The 15,259-nt window shown below is 32.7% G+C and overlaps 1 protein-coding gene across 1 annotated transcript; it reads left to right on the forward strand.

Annotated features, from left to right (window-relative positions):
- Positions 1–1,952: 1,952 nt before the first annotated feature.
- On the forward strand, positions 1,953–12,022 carry LOC139499613 (perlucin-like protein). Its single transcript, XM_071288360.1, has 4 exons — positions 1,953–2,354; positions 3,690–3,772; positions 10,315–10,396; positions 11,080–12,022. Exons 1-4 carry the CDS (start codon positions 2,045–2,047, stop codon positions 11,304–11,306), a joined length of 702 nt encoding a protein of 233 aa, XP_071144461.1. The 5' UTR covers positions 1,953–2,044; the 3' UTR covers positions 11,307–12,022.
- The last annotated feature ends 3,237 nt before the right edge of the window (positions 12,023–15,259 follow it).

Raw genomic sequence — 15,259 nt, forward strand, 5'->3', positions numbered from 1 at the left:
CGTATCAATTTGGAGATATATACCCCGTATGCAGGTGCTGCTGGAATGTTGCTACTTAGAAATGGAAGGTTCACAGTTGGAAAGCTGAAATCATCTTTTTTGTCATAAAATTTTGTTTTCAATCGACTCTCATTGTCAATTTCTAGATGTAAGTCAAGATATGAGGCCGACTTAACTGTATATGTAGTATCCTGTATCTCTAGTTCGATGGGATAGATGCGTTCCACATAGTCACCAAATGTTGAATTATTTAGTGAAAGAAAATCATCTCTGTAGCGGAAAGAAGAGTTAAAGGATATTGCTAACTTCTTGTCTTTCTTCCTAAGAAGTTCCTGCATGAAGTCAGTCTCATAATAATAAAGAAACAAGTCGGCAAGTAGAGGGGCACATTTAGTTCTCATTGGAATGCCGACGGTCTGTTGAAAAACACGTCCTCCGAACGTTACAAATATGTTGTCAATCAAGAAATCAAGCGTCTTGATAATACCAGTTTCAGAGAATTTTTTGTTTGAATCAGAGTGATCCTTTTCAAAGTAGGATTTATCCCTCTCTAAGACAAAATACCTGTATCTACGTTGGACATTCTTTTTTATGAAGCAAAGCAATACCAACTCTTTTAATTTGTCTTTTAGTTATGAATGTGGAATACTTGTTTAAAGAGTAGAACAGTCAAATGTTTTAATACTGTTACAAGATGAAAGAGAGTTAGATTGTATGTACTCTAAAAGATCTTTGGAATTTTTAAGTATCTACATCTGATTCACGCCACCTCTAGAGTAGGCAGTTTCACAATAACTTTGAAACCCGTCTTTGATTGCTGACAAAATAGATGTTAATAATTTATAAGTATGTTAAATAGATTCACTAAGAGTACTTTCAAGTTCTAAGAAATTCTAAAAAAGAAATTAAAATCTAATTTGAGCTTATCATTATATATATTTTTATATATATATTAATGTTTCAGTATAATACAACTGAAACAATGTTAATCTGGTGTTGCTTTGATAGAAATTAACCTCCAAAAATACATTCACCAAGAGAATGGACTCTCATACAGGTATAAACTCATAACATGCATAAGGGGAATAACTATCACATGGAGCCGTAGTCACGGTTCAGACAAAATCAAACGTTACATTCTGATGATATTTGAAGAAGAAATTTGAAAAAAAACTCAAATGATGGTTTATCCTTTGGTTATGAAGTACAAGATTTTTGTTTTTAAAAACGGTGTTCAGGGAGATAACTCTTACATGGAAAAGTATTCGGATAAGCAGTGTCAGTTTTTAAAGTGTATTTAGTGTTCGATATCAAATACAAAACATATAAGCGACACCTTGCGATAAACCCAGAAATAATTGAATTGCAAAAACGAGTAACAAAATTACATGGAGTAAAATATGGTGCTAAAGATAAGGAACATAAAAAAAAACTTGCAGAAAAAATGGAAAAGAGAAAAGAGAAAAATGGCATAACAATTGTCATAAAATTATAACCGTCCCAAACTATTGTTTTCCGTCTTTATTTGAGACTGGAATATCAACTTCTTACAAAGAACAAATATTGCCTTTTTAGATAGGAAACAGCTGTCGGGCGGAGCATATTAGTGCATTTATAGCGAAACAGACTCAATACTATTGTCCAATACTAAATTATTGATTTAAATGCGAACGACAAGTTTTATACAAAAAAATATATAAAATAAACAAATACGTGTACATAAAAGAATACACAAAATTTTTTAACATAGAAAACTAGTAATCATGAAATAAAATTAAATACATACATATTAATTAAAAGAAAAGTCAAATCAATTAAAAAAAAGATTTTCAATAACAACTGACGAAACATGATCTTTTCCCACTAAAACAATAAAAGGTAGATAAGTCTATACAACATGTAGAATATCAAATTTCAACAATTGTCACGAAAACATGTAATTACTCTGTGTTTTGATTTTTTCCAACTTGTCTGTCAGTTCCAAGAAATTATAGACAAAATAGTGCGTTTTAATCTAGTTTTACCTATTTGCTTTCTTGACAAAATGCAATTGTGCACCTATCTTTTATTGGTTTTGTCCATAACCTCTTCATTAGCCACGGAGAAAAGATTTTCTGGAGATTCATCGGATAAATCGTCTAATAATCCTTTTATGTGGATGATGATAAAACAACTAGATCGCACAGTAACGAGAGTAAACAAAGTGCACACCCTTAGTAATCAGAATCATATAGCAATAAACAATATTAAAGGATTACTAGAGAAAGATGAAATAACACAGTTAAAATCTTTTATGAGGGAAATGCGGAAGAAAATGAGGAACATGAAGTCGGAAATAGATGACTTGAGGAAAAGTAAGTACAACTATCATCTACAAAGGTAGTCAACACTTCTGTGAAAATATGCATTATCATGAATATTATCATAATTGTAACATGTTTAAATAATCTGTTTACAGAACTTTAGATTTTTGAAATACTAAGGCTATTCTACCGCTCGAATAGATTACCTTAGCTGTTTTGGGCGAAACATTTAAGAATTGTTTTTCCTCAATAATTTTGGCCTCACTGCCTCACTGACGAGTCTTTTATAAACGAAACGCACGTATGACGCAAATAAAAAAAAATGCAATCATATTGTCTATCAAGATTTTATCTGACAAAATAAGGAATCATATGAAAAAGAATATTTTTTTACAAATGCAGAAAAATTTCAAAGTCATTAAAACAGACTCTGGATTGATGAAAATCTCAGGTAAATTGTAAAAACTGTATAATTGCAATGGTCTAGTTTGCTCATGACAAAAAGTTACATTTGAAACAGATTATCAAAACAATCAATAACCTTCATTTTTTTTTACATCTACGATAAAAGACGAGATTTTTTGTTAATGAATTGTGATGATTGAGATGCCAGAGAACTAAGAACAAATACATGTGATATCTACCATACACATCTCATTAATATTAAAATTGCATATTGTAAATTGAATCAAATCCCGCCTTCTATACACCAGTTTAGCTAAACTTGCGAACAGATACCCAGTATACAAGTTTTGAATGAGACACAACATATACCAAATGGTTATTCAAACTCACAAGTCGAAAATAAACTGAAAACACCATGACAAAAGAAGTTAAGACCTAAAGACAAACAACAAACAACATAAAATAAAAAAACAGACTGAGCAACACAAACCGCACTAAAAGCCGGCGTTGATATTAGGTACTCCAGAAGATCCTGCTCAACATGTTGTAATTGTCGTGTACTCATATAAGTACAAAGCCAGAATGACCAGACTAAAACTAATCGTGGAAAATTGTGAACAACTTGGTGAGAGGGACAAACATCACAATAATGGAATGACCTGCTGCTTACCCAGATCTTTACCCTACGGAAAATATATTTGAAAAATAAAAACAAACGTAGACTACATGTACGTGTATACCACAAAAACTAATCACAATCTTTTTTAAAACGTTACCAAAATAAATCTATTAATACATATAACGTGTGAAACAAATATTCATGTTATTTTTTATTTGCTAATGTAAGGTGGTATTATTTTTTTTATAGTTGAAATCAAAAGAAGTTTTGCAATAACCTTTTAAGTATTTTATATAGATTACAGGAATATATCACTATTTCAAGACCCCTCTTTGAATCTTATATTTGTTTTTGTTTTACAGGAACATGTCAAAAGGACTGGATACGTTATATGGGTCATTGCTATTTGTTCGTGTATAAGAAGGTGACATGGAATACTGCTAAGGTAAATTTGATGTTATAACAGAAATCTGTTATGTTTTGATTTAATTTCTCTATAGAGTCAAAATTACCTTTTCCAGTGAATCATATAAAATGAAATATAGTCAGTAAAAAACTCAGTTATACTGGAAATGTTTTGAGTTTGAAATTAAAAGGATTAGCTTTTTTATAGTAATTTAGAGCGCAGTTTATTTTCTTAGTACATACATTTTTAAGGATAGAAGATAAACTAATAAGAACTTTGAGGTTAAGTATACTATTAATGTAATTCTTTGTTCTATCCTTTAAATAAAAACCAGCATATGATACATACAGCTTTACGTCGAAAGCAGTACACGTGTGCATTGTTTATATGTCTGTTTCGGTCAACTCATGGTGTGAGATGCTGTTCCAAACTGGTTTTTTCCCTTTTATCAACTTATTGATCTGAATGATTCATTATCAAAACAAAACGTTACATGGAAGAAGAAAATCCTTTCAGAGAACCATTTCTCTGACTTAGTTATAGAGCGTTTAATAATTTGGGATATAATAAGGCATATTTTGTTAATAGTGAAAAACAAAAAGGTAAAACATGCTACACAGAAGAACAAGTGATCAATATGCTGGAGTTTCTTATCGAAAATATATTTGTTGGTTTCTTTCCATAAACAATCCGAACATTTTTCTGAGTGGGTTCCATTAATATATTCCCCAGAACTATAAATTAAAGAAACAACAGACACGGCTTCCTCCGAATCATTTTAGATTTATATCTCGAATTTGACTTACACAGTCATCTCAGTACCAGAATCTATGACAAACGAGACGATTTGAATTTTGAAAAATAAAAATTATACCCACCTAAGTAACAATATACCAACTGGACCTGCATGTGGTATATACATTTCCCAATTTATTCGATATTCAAGAGCTTGCAGCTCCTACTCAGACTTTGTAAAATTACTGTCTGATCAGAAAGCTGGTGAACAAGGGGTATGTCAAAGAACGTCTCGTAATTTTTCTAAAAATATTCATTGGAAGGTACCAAGACCATGTTGAAAAATATTCCGTATCAACTTCACAAATAATACATAATGGTTTTGATGTATAGATTCTGCGTACTGACGTTGTTTATCATCTTAACAACGTGTTATATTGTTTTTTTCGTTTTTCTTTGTTCTATTATTAATATTACTTTTACTTTTGGATTGTTTTCTGTGATATCCATTTATCGTGGCTCGGTACTTATACATCCCGTCAAGGTGTATGTATTATCTTTCATTTTTGCTGGTGTGTTTTATGTATGCGACTGTTTGTGTTTCGTTGGTTCTTATAATGGGACTCTGTATTATAAAATATCCTGTCAGTATGTGTTTGTTCTAAAATATGTCATTATTTCATATTTCTATTATAAATTAGAAAATACGTGGAACTACAAACGTCAAAATTATTTAATCACGTGGTGGAATGAACCATTTGTGGATTTTTATAAATCCAATCTTTTATGGTAATATTGTTTACAAAGCACAAAAATGTCAGTATTCACTTCATTAGCTTACAAAACCTTTAAACAGACTTATTAGGAAGAGATATAGTTACGTTACTGTTGTCAGGTCATTAAAGATTGCATATTTTGGCTTTAATATTGATTCACTTATAGTGTCTTTGCATCGGAACTAAACACATTTATTTAAAGAAAAAACAGTTGTTGGCATGACATGGGTTATGTTCTTCTCATATATTTTATGATAGTATGATACTAAACCCCTAACGGGAGGGATTGTGCCTGATATTCATATGATGAAGTCATAATCTTTCAATCAGTTTAATTGAGGTCTGGAGCTGGCATGTCAGTTAACTGCTAGTAGTCTGTTGTTATTTATGTATTATTTTCATTTTATTTATTTTCTTTTGTTACATTCCGACATTAGACTCGGACTTCTCTTGAACTGAATTTTGATGTGCGTATTGTTATGCGTTTACTTTTCTACATTGACTAGAGGTACAGTAGAACTGTCAGCCTGACACCTTTTAGTCAGTTCTAGGTTAGAACTGTTCTAGCTAGAACTGATTTGGTCAGTTCTACCTAGAACTGATTTGGACAGTTCTACCTAGAACTGATCCTGACAGTTCTACCCTAGAACAGTTTTAGACAGTTCTAGCTATAACTGACCAAATATTTGGTCAGTTCTACTTCTAGAACAGTTCTACGGTTAGAATTGATTTCTAATTCTACGGCTAGAATTTACTTTAATTTATAAACTATACGACCAGATTTGATTTATAAGTTCTACGGCTAATAAAAATTGATTTATAAATTCTACGGCTAAAATCGATATATAAGTTTTAAGAACTCTTTGCCGTAATATAAAGGCTTGGGTAAAAAAGTGATTTAAATTATATAGAGTTTTGCTATTTTGCCGGTTTTATTTCAGATTTATAATCGGCAAGAGAACATGTTAACCTGTTAACCACGCCATATTCTGCATGTATGTGCCTGTTCCAAGTCAGGAGCATGTAATTCAGTGATTTTCTTTTGTTGATGTGTCACATAATTTTTTTGTTTTTCTTTCATTTTTTTGTACATCAATTAGGCAGTTAGTTTTAGGGGGGGGCGTTATTATTTGAATTGTTTTACATTTGTTATTCCGGGAGTCAGGATGGCTCGTTATCACATAACAAAATTATCGGACCTCATTAACCAATATAATATCAGTTTACGAGTAGTTTTCATACCTCGGACGACCTGTTTAACAAAAATCTTTTGACCGCATCAATCTAAACTGCCATTATTTGCTTTTTTTTCTGCAAATCTATATAACTGCACAGTACTTTTATTAGGTCTAGAGGGACTGTAATATACAAGTTACAGCAATTTTGGAAAACAATTTTGTTCGCATTAATTTATAGTGCCAGCATGCAGTGGCAGATCCAGCCATTTTTAAAAGGCTGGGGAGGGGGGGGGTCCAACTATATGCTCCCATTCAAATGCATTGATGCTAAGAAAAAGTGGGGTTCCAACCCCTGGACCCCCTCCCCTTGATCCTAAATATTGAATCATAAACAAATATCAGTAGTTTTTATACTTCAGACTGAGTCGTGTAATAAAATCTTTTGACTGCATCAACCAAAACTTACCTTATTTGCTTTTTATTATGTAAATCTATATAGCTGCACAGCAATTCAGTTATAATTTTAGGTCGAGAAAGACTGTAGTATATAAATAACTGCAATATTGGAAATCAATGACCACAATTTTTTTTTGCATTAATTGAGGGTTCCAGCATTTCCTATTTTTATTCAAAATATCGCATCAGAAACAAATATCAGTAGTTTTCATACCTCAGACTGACTCATGTAACAAAATTATTTGTCTGCATCAGTCAAAACGAACCATATTTGACAGCATCAACCAAAACTGACCATATTTGACCACATCAACCGAAACTGACCATATTTGCTCTTTTTTTATGTAACTCTTATAGTCGCATAGTAAATCTGTAATATTTTTATGTAAGGATGGAGTGTATAATCATGATAATACAAATGGTCTATATTATAGGGTTATTGCATGAATATTGGGAAATATTGTTCCGAGCAGAATTTTATATTGCACGAGCTTATATTTTTATAGCAGGATGGATTGTTTAATATAGATGAAAGCAATATTGGAAAACAAAATTATGCTCGCATCAGTTTATAGTGCCAGCATGTCCTCTTTTTAAATCAAAATTTTGAATCGTAAACTAATTTCAGTAGTTTTGATATCTCAGACTGACTCATGGATATAACAAAATTATTTGTCCGCATCACCCAAAACCATGAAAACTGACCATATTTATAGCTTACTATGCGGTTTGGGCTTTGCTCATTGTTGAAGGCCGTACGGTGACCTATAGTTGTTAATGTCTGTGTCATTTTGGTCTTTTGTGGATAGTTGTCTCATTGGCAATCATACCACATCTTCTTTTTTATATTTGACAGCATCAACCAAAACTGACCTTATGTGTCAGCATCAACCAAAACTGACCATATTTACACTTTATAATGTAAATCTTAATATATATATATATATATATATATACCCGCATAGTAAATCACTTATAGTTACATATCACGATGGACTGTATAATTCAAATGACAGCAATATTGTAACACATTCAGGCAACAAAAAAATGTCCACATCAATTTAGAGTTCCAGCAATTTTCTGGCAGTCCTCTTTTTATTCAAAATATTGAATTGTAAACAAATTTCAGTAGTTTCGATATACATGTATCAGACCGAGACGTTTTAACAAAATTATTTGACCACATCAACGAAAACTGAACTTATTTACACTGATCATGTAAATATATATGGCCTCAGTCATTGTAAACCAATAATATGTCTATGTCAGGACGGATCGTATGATAAAAATGACACCAACTTTGGAACACACTACACCTTATTGCTAATCCTGGCTGACCCGGCCTCTTGAACTTTTGAATCATACAACAATCACTTTTCCATTGTGGCGTCAGATATTTTGTTTTATGACGTCAATTTTTTACGGGAACCTGTGTGATATCCAGTAATGGCAGACAAATAGCGATAAGGTGTATTTATACCATATCAAAAAATTTAGCACGCCGTTATTTCCTCTCTGTATCCATGATAATGAACCGTCACTAAAGTGACTTTTTAAGTCCGTTAGTTTGTGCTGAGACTACTGTATAGTAGTATACGTATCAGTCTCAGGTTTGTAATGTTGTTTTTTTTTAAACAAAACTATTTTACAGCATCATCCAACACTCACATGACTGATTCATATACTTTATTTTAAAATAAAAAGTACATGTATGGGAAGTTCTCTTCTTGGAATAGTATACTGTTAATATAATTTGAAGAAGGCAAGGAAAAATGCATGATTTTGTTTGTAGCAGAACGTCCAGGGGCAAATGTTTCATTCATGGTCAGATGAGTATATTTTTCTGAGTTCCAGACTCCCTGATATCATTTATAATCGTTATGGATAAGTCTGGCTAAATTGACGAGATGGTGCAAATGTATATAGTTTTTTTACATTATAATACAACACTTTTTTCATTAATATCCCATAAATCATCCACTGTACAATTTTCGTTTGAACATTTGTCAAAACAGAATCTTAAATGAATGTAAATCCAAAGCAAACAAGGTAAATTACGATTAAAATTCCATGAAATGCAGAGTTATATTTATGAAGAGACTGTGAAATACGGGGAACGAAGAAACGTAAACAATGATGTTTCCTATGCAATCTTATAAAAATATTTCTCCGATGAGTTGGATAACCTTCTATTCACTTCGATATTGGTACATGTAACGTTTGATCAGTAAAAAATATAGAAAATCTGCTATAGCAAAGTAATTGGAAGTGATTTATTTCTTCTCAATTCTAAAGTGCCCTTACTGCAGTGACGTCATTTAGAACTGTTCTACAGTCCTGACTGATTTAGTCAGTTCTGCTGACAGTTCTACGGTTAGAACTGATTTGGACAGTTCTACCTAGAACTGATTTTAGACAGTTCTACCCTAGAACTGATCCTGACAGTTCTACCTAGAACTGATTTAGTAAGTTCTACCTAGAACTGATTCTGACAGTTCTACTTAGAACAGTTCTAGGGTAGAACTGTTCTAGGTAGAACTGTTCTAGGTAGAACTGTTCTAGGACAGGTTAGAACAGTTCTATGACAGATATTCTGACAGTTCTAATGAGAGGTTAGAAGTGATCTCCACTGTATAAGGGGAGGGTTGAAATCTCATAAATATGTTTAACCCCGCCGCAATTTGCGCCTGTCTCAAGTCAGGAGCCTCTGGCCTTTGTTAGTCTTGTATGATTTATAATTTTAGTTTCTTGTGTAAAATTCGAAGTTTAGTATGGCGTCCATTATCACTGTACTAGAATTCATTTTTAAGGGGCCAGCTGAAGGACGTCTCCGGGTGCGAGAGTTTCTCGCTTCATTGAAGACCCATTGGTGGCCTTCGGCTGTTGTTCAATCTATGGTGGGGTTGTTGTCGCTTTGACACATTCCCCATTTCCTTTCTCAATTTTATAGAACTTTTGGAATTAATTCTTACAAACTTTTGATTTTTCAACCGTGTATGCTAACATTGCCCATGAAATTTTGAAATTGTTTGTATAAAAAATATGTAACGTATACATTTTCTGACGTCAGACACGGGAAATTGTTTCTTTTAAAATTGTAACACGATGATGACTGCAGTACCCATATTTTGACTATTTGATTTATTATGTCTATTTAGTTCACTCATCAGTGGAAATATAACGAAATTTGATGAGACTGTCGTACCAAGTGAGAGATTTAGTGCTATAAAAGCAGGTTTAATCCACCATTTTTTATATTTGAAAATGCCTGTACCAAGTCAGGAATATGACAGTTGTTGTCCATTCGCTTTTGATGTGTTTTGTCATTTGATTTTGCCATGTCATTATGAACTTTCCGATTTGATTTTCCTCTTTGTTCAGTATGTTTGTGATTTTACTTTTTAATAGCAACTAACCATGTCATGCTTTCTTGTAGAATGAGTGCCAACACAAAGGTGGTTACTTAGTGAAGGTTGAAAGTGCAGCAGAGAATTCATGGTTGATTTTAGCATTGAATGGTAATTTTTATTCAAAACACAGTACACATGTAGTTTTCCCTTTCAAACATAGTACACATGAAGTTCATTGTTTTAGTTAAATGTTTTAACCTTTTAACGCACCACGGGTATACTCTAACGTTGTCATTGGTTGGACATCATCACGTGTTGACCACATATGGATCCGTAGGGGGCAATCTAATTTCATAGGGAGGACATGTCGTCACGTCTACTGGTAATTGTGACGTCATCTATTGTTGTTATTGTAGTTCATTGTTTATTTTTCTACAGATCTCAGCAGGAAAAGTCACGCGCGCAATAAAATCGTTAACGGTTCACCACTGACCCCCTACGGACCATAGAGGGTGATCAAAATCCATACCATATTCGGCCTTATGCATCGTTCCTGAGGAATTTACTAACCATATATTGATCTTTAGAGGTTTAGTAGCGAACCATATAACTTATAATGTATGGTTTGAAATAGGTTTTTCGTTTGTGTTTTGTGTTTGTAAAAAATACTTTACCTATTGCATAAAGGTGCCAAACGGTAGTCTGTTCTCATTATTATAAAAATCGAGTTTTCCTTTTTTATCGCCTAGTTTTTATCTTCGGTGGTTTTTGTTAAAATATTATAAAATGTTTTATCACATATTTTGTTAAAATTTGACCTGTATTTATATGTACTTTTGTTTCTTTCGTAGCTGAAGTATGGATAGGCCTGAGCGATATCAGGACGGAAGGACAGTGGAGGTGGACGTCTGATAATGCTGATACATCCTTTAGTTACTGGCTGTCTCATGAGCCAAATGGTGGACACAGAGAAAACTGCGTAAATATTTGCAAGGCGTTATGTGGACATAACATTTACGGATGGAATGATCTGCCATGCAACTATCAATTAGGATATGTTTGTGAAAAACAAATGTAAAACAGTGAATGTATGCATACCAAATGTCTTAAATTTTGTGTCAGGGTATTGATATATAGAAGACGTATGTCACTGGTTCTCTGTTAAATGATATTTTCTGAATGTACAGTGGCAAATAGTTCATGCATATTTATGACCGGGAGAAGAATATTAAAAAATGAATAAGATGTTGCATGCGTTGTCGTTGATAAAGAATTTAAAAAGGTTCAATATAAATATATTAAAAAATACAATGATGAGAGAGACACGACAAAAATAATCCAGCAAAATATAAAATCATGTTCATAGATTTTTTTTTATCCCCTTTGTTTGTTTGCTGTAGCCTATTAATCTCGCTGACTTTAATTTTAAGACAAACATAAACGACCAGTTGAACAGCTTCTTCTTGTAAATCCTCTTATACTACTATTATTGAGCATCGTATTCCGCTTGAATACCAGAGAGTTATTTGAAATAATTTAAGATATATGAGGTGGTTTACAGATTAAACAATAAAGACAACAACCCCCCCTCCAAAAAAAAAAAAAGAAAAAAGGCAATCAATTTGGAATAGAAAAGAATTGGGTGATGAAATGTAAAAAAAAAAATTAAAATTAGGAAAAGGTAAAATAAAAATAACAGAAATAAATTAAAGTTCAATTCTTCTTGAATAATTGATAGGTCTTTCCTTCCATTTTGTTTTAATTATACTGTCATTAATAAACATATCATATATATTGATTGATTAATTTATTGATTAGTTGGTTGGTTGGTTGATTGGTTTATTAGTTAAACACTTGATATTGGGTCTCTTGAAACAGGCGAAAAAAAGAGACCTTGGATTCCGTATTAAACACATGAAACGGAAACATGCATTAATTAATGGAATATATTGATTGATTAATTGATTGGTTTGTTGGTTGGTTAAACACATTGACTAAACATGTTGGTTGGTTAAAAACGTTGGTTGGTAAAACACGTTGGATAAGCTCAATTAAAACAAGCAAAAAAAAATCCTTGGATCCCGCATGAAACACATGAAACGGAAACATGCATTGATTGATTGATTGATTGGTTGGTTAGTTAAACACGTTGGTTGGTTAAACACTTTGCTTAAACATGTTGGTATTAAACACGTTGGTTGGTAAAACACGTTGGACAGGCTCAATTAAAACAAGCGAGAAAAAAACTTGGATCCCGTATGAAACACATGAAACGGACACATGCATTGATTGATTGATTGATTGATTGATTGGTTTGTTGGTTGGTTGGTTGGTTGGTTAAACACGTTAGTTAAACATGTTGGTTAAACACGTTGGTTGGTTAAACACGTTTAATAGGCTCAATTAAAACAAGCGAAACAAAATCCTTGGATCCCGTATGAAACACACGAAACGGAAACATGCACTGATTGATTGATTGATTGGTTAGTTGGTTGGTTGGTTGGTTGGTTGGTTTGTTTAACATGTTGGTTAAACACGTTGGTTGGTTAAACACGTTGGATAGGCTCAATTAAAACAAGCGAAAAAAACACCTTGGATCCCGTAGTATGAAACACATGAAACGGAAATTTGCATTGATTGGTTGGTTGGTTGATTGGTTGGTTGGTAAGTTAAACACGTTGGTTAAACATGTTGGTTAAACACGTTGGTTTGTTAAACACGTTGGATAAGCTCAATTTAAACAAGCGAAAAAAAAGAGACCTTGGATCCCGTATTAAACACATGAAACGGAAACATTGATTGTTTGATTGATTGATTGATTAGTTGGTTGGTTGGTTTGTTAAACACGTTGGTTAAACATGTTGGTTAAACACGTTGGTTGGTTAAACACGTTGGATAGGCTCAATTAAAACAAGCGAAAAAAACACCTTGGATCCCGTATGAAACACATGAAACGGAAATTTGCATTGATTGGTTGGTTGGTTGATTGGTTGGTTGGATGGTAGGTTGGTTAAACACGTTGGTTAAACATGTTGGTTAAACACGTTGGTTTGTTAAACACGTTGGATAGGCTCAATTTAAACAAGCAAAAAAAAAGAGACCTTGGATCCCGTATTAAACACATGAAAAGGAAACATTGATTGATTGATTGATTGATTGATTAATTGATTGATTGATTGGTTGGTTGGTTGGTTGGTTGGTTGGTTGGTTGGTTTGTTAAACACGTTGGTGAAACATGTTGGTTAAACACGTTGGTTGGTTAAACACGTTGGATAGGCTCAATTAAAACAAGCGAAAAAAAAACACCTTGGATCCCGTATGAAACACATGAAACGGAAATTTGCATTGATTGGTTGGTTGGTTGATTGGTTGGTTGGTTGGTAGGTTGGTTAAACATGTTGGTTAAACATGTTGGTTAAACACGTTGGTTTGTTAAACACGTTGGATAGGCTCAGTTTAAACAAGCGAAAAAAAAGAGACCTTGGATCCCGTATTAAACACATGAAACGGAAACATTGATTGATTGATTGATTGATTGATTGATTGATTGATTGATTGATTGATTGATTGGTTGGTTGGTTGGAATTCAAACACACATAAAACTGTTTAAATAGTGCCAAAACCACATAATTTGATGACCTTGACATTTGACCTTGTGACCTTCGTCAAGGTCATTGCTCCACAAGGTCATTGCAAAAGACCCTATAGATCAAGGACCTTTTGTTTAAGAGTTTTGCCTAAAAATGGTTTTTTAAAAACCATCAGTGGGAGTTATGTCCCTTACATGATGGTAAAATCAATATAGTCATAATGTAAAAAAGTTGCCCGTTGAAGTAACAATCATTTTTAACTGGTTTTTTTTGTATCTATAACCGTTCAATAGTTATAGGGAAATGAAAAACTTTTGAAAATCGAAAATATGACCTTGGCCTTTGACCTTGACCTATATTTTCAAGTTTTGGTCCAATGAACTCAAATCTGAAGACCCGCAGTCTTTACGACTTACGGTTCATGAGATTTATATGCATATCGAAAATTAAAATATTCAAGGGGAAATAACTCCTATAATAAGTCACCGGATCGCTTCGGTTAAAATTATTTGAACTTGTATCATTTGGCAAGAAATATTTAAAAAAAACCATTTGCCGCTAAGTCTTATAGTTTATGAGGTATAGCGATCACAATGTTTTTTGTAATTGGGGAGATAACTCCTATAAAGTAAATAGTACACTTCGGTGCCCCTAATACAAGATAGCTTTTAGTAACCCGATACTTGATACCAAAGATCATTTTGATATCTTGCGTACTTTTCTCGACGATTAACTTTGAAAAACGGCAGAAGAAAAAGAATAATAATTAAAAACCAATTGTTCAGAGAACAATTGAAGGTCTTTCCACTGAAAACAATGTATTTTAATATGAAAGTTGTAAAATTAAGTTTAAAATGTCATTTCAATCGTCAACTGATAGGTTATTGTACGCTGATTCCAGAAATATATGGTTTCTATACAATATTTTTTAAATAAGGGAGATAATTTGTTACTTTCGGTTTGAAAAATGTTACTTCCGATAATATTTGAATATTTAATTGACACTGATTCCAAAAAGATCTGGTTCTATATACTTTTTTATTAATAAAGTACAAAAATAGCTACTTCCGGTTTACACAAGGTCACTTCCGGTTGTTTTTTTCAAGGTTAAATGGTTTGATACCTTTCGCCAAAAGTCTCATGTATATATCATGTATAAATATGAGCTGAAAGCAAAGGTCAAAAACTAGAACGTCAAATTAATCTATGACCTTGAGATCAATTTCAAGGTCATAAACCAAGGACCTCAAATCAAAAGACCATAGGACTTAATTATATTTGGTTAATCAGTTATATCACCATACACGTATTTTTAAATACAAGAGGGGAGAAAACTCACTTTTACGTTCAACGTACCCTTGCAATCAAAATTTACGTGTTACGACATGTTGCAACTAACAATTTAGAAAAAATAATTTGTCGATATCTTATACAGTTTCTG

This window comes from Mytilus edulis, chromosome 12, assembly GCF_963676685.1.
Source record: "Mytilus edulis chromosome 12, xbMytEdul2.2, whole genome shotgun sequence".
In the NCBI taxonomy this organism is placed as follows: Eukaryota; Metazoa; Mollusca; class Bivalvia; order Mytilida; family Mytilidae; genus Mytilus; species Mytilus edulis.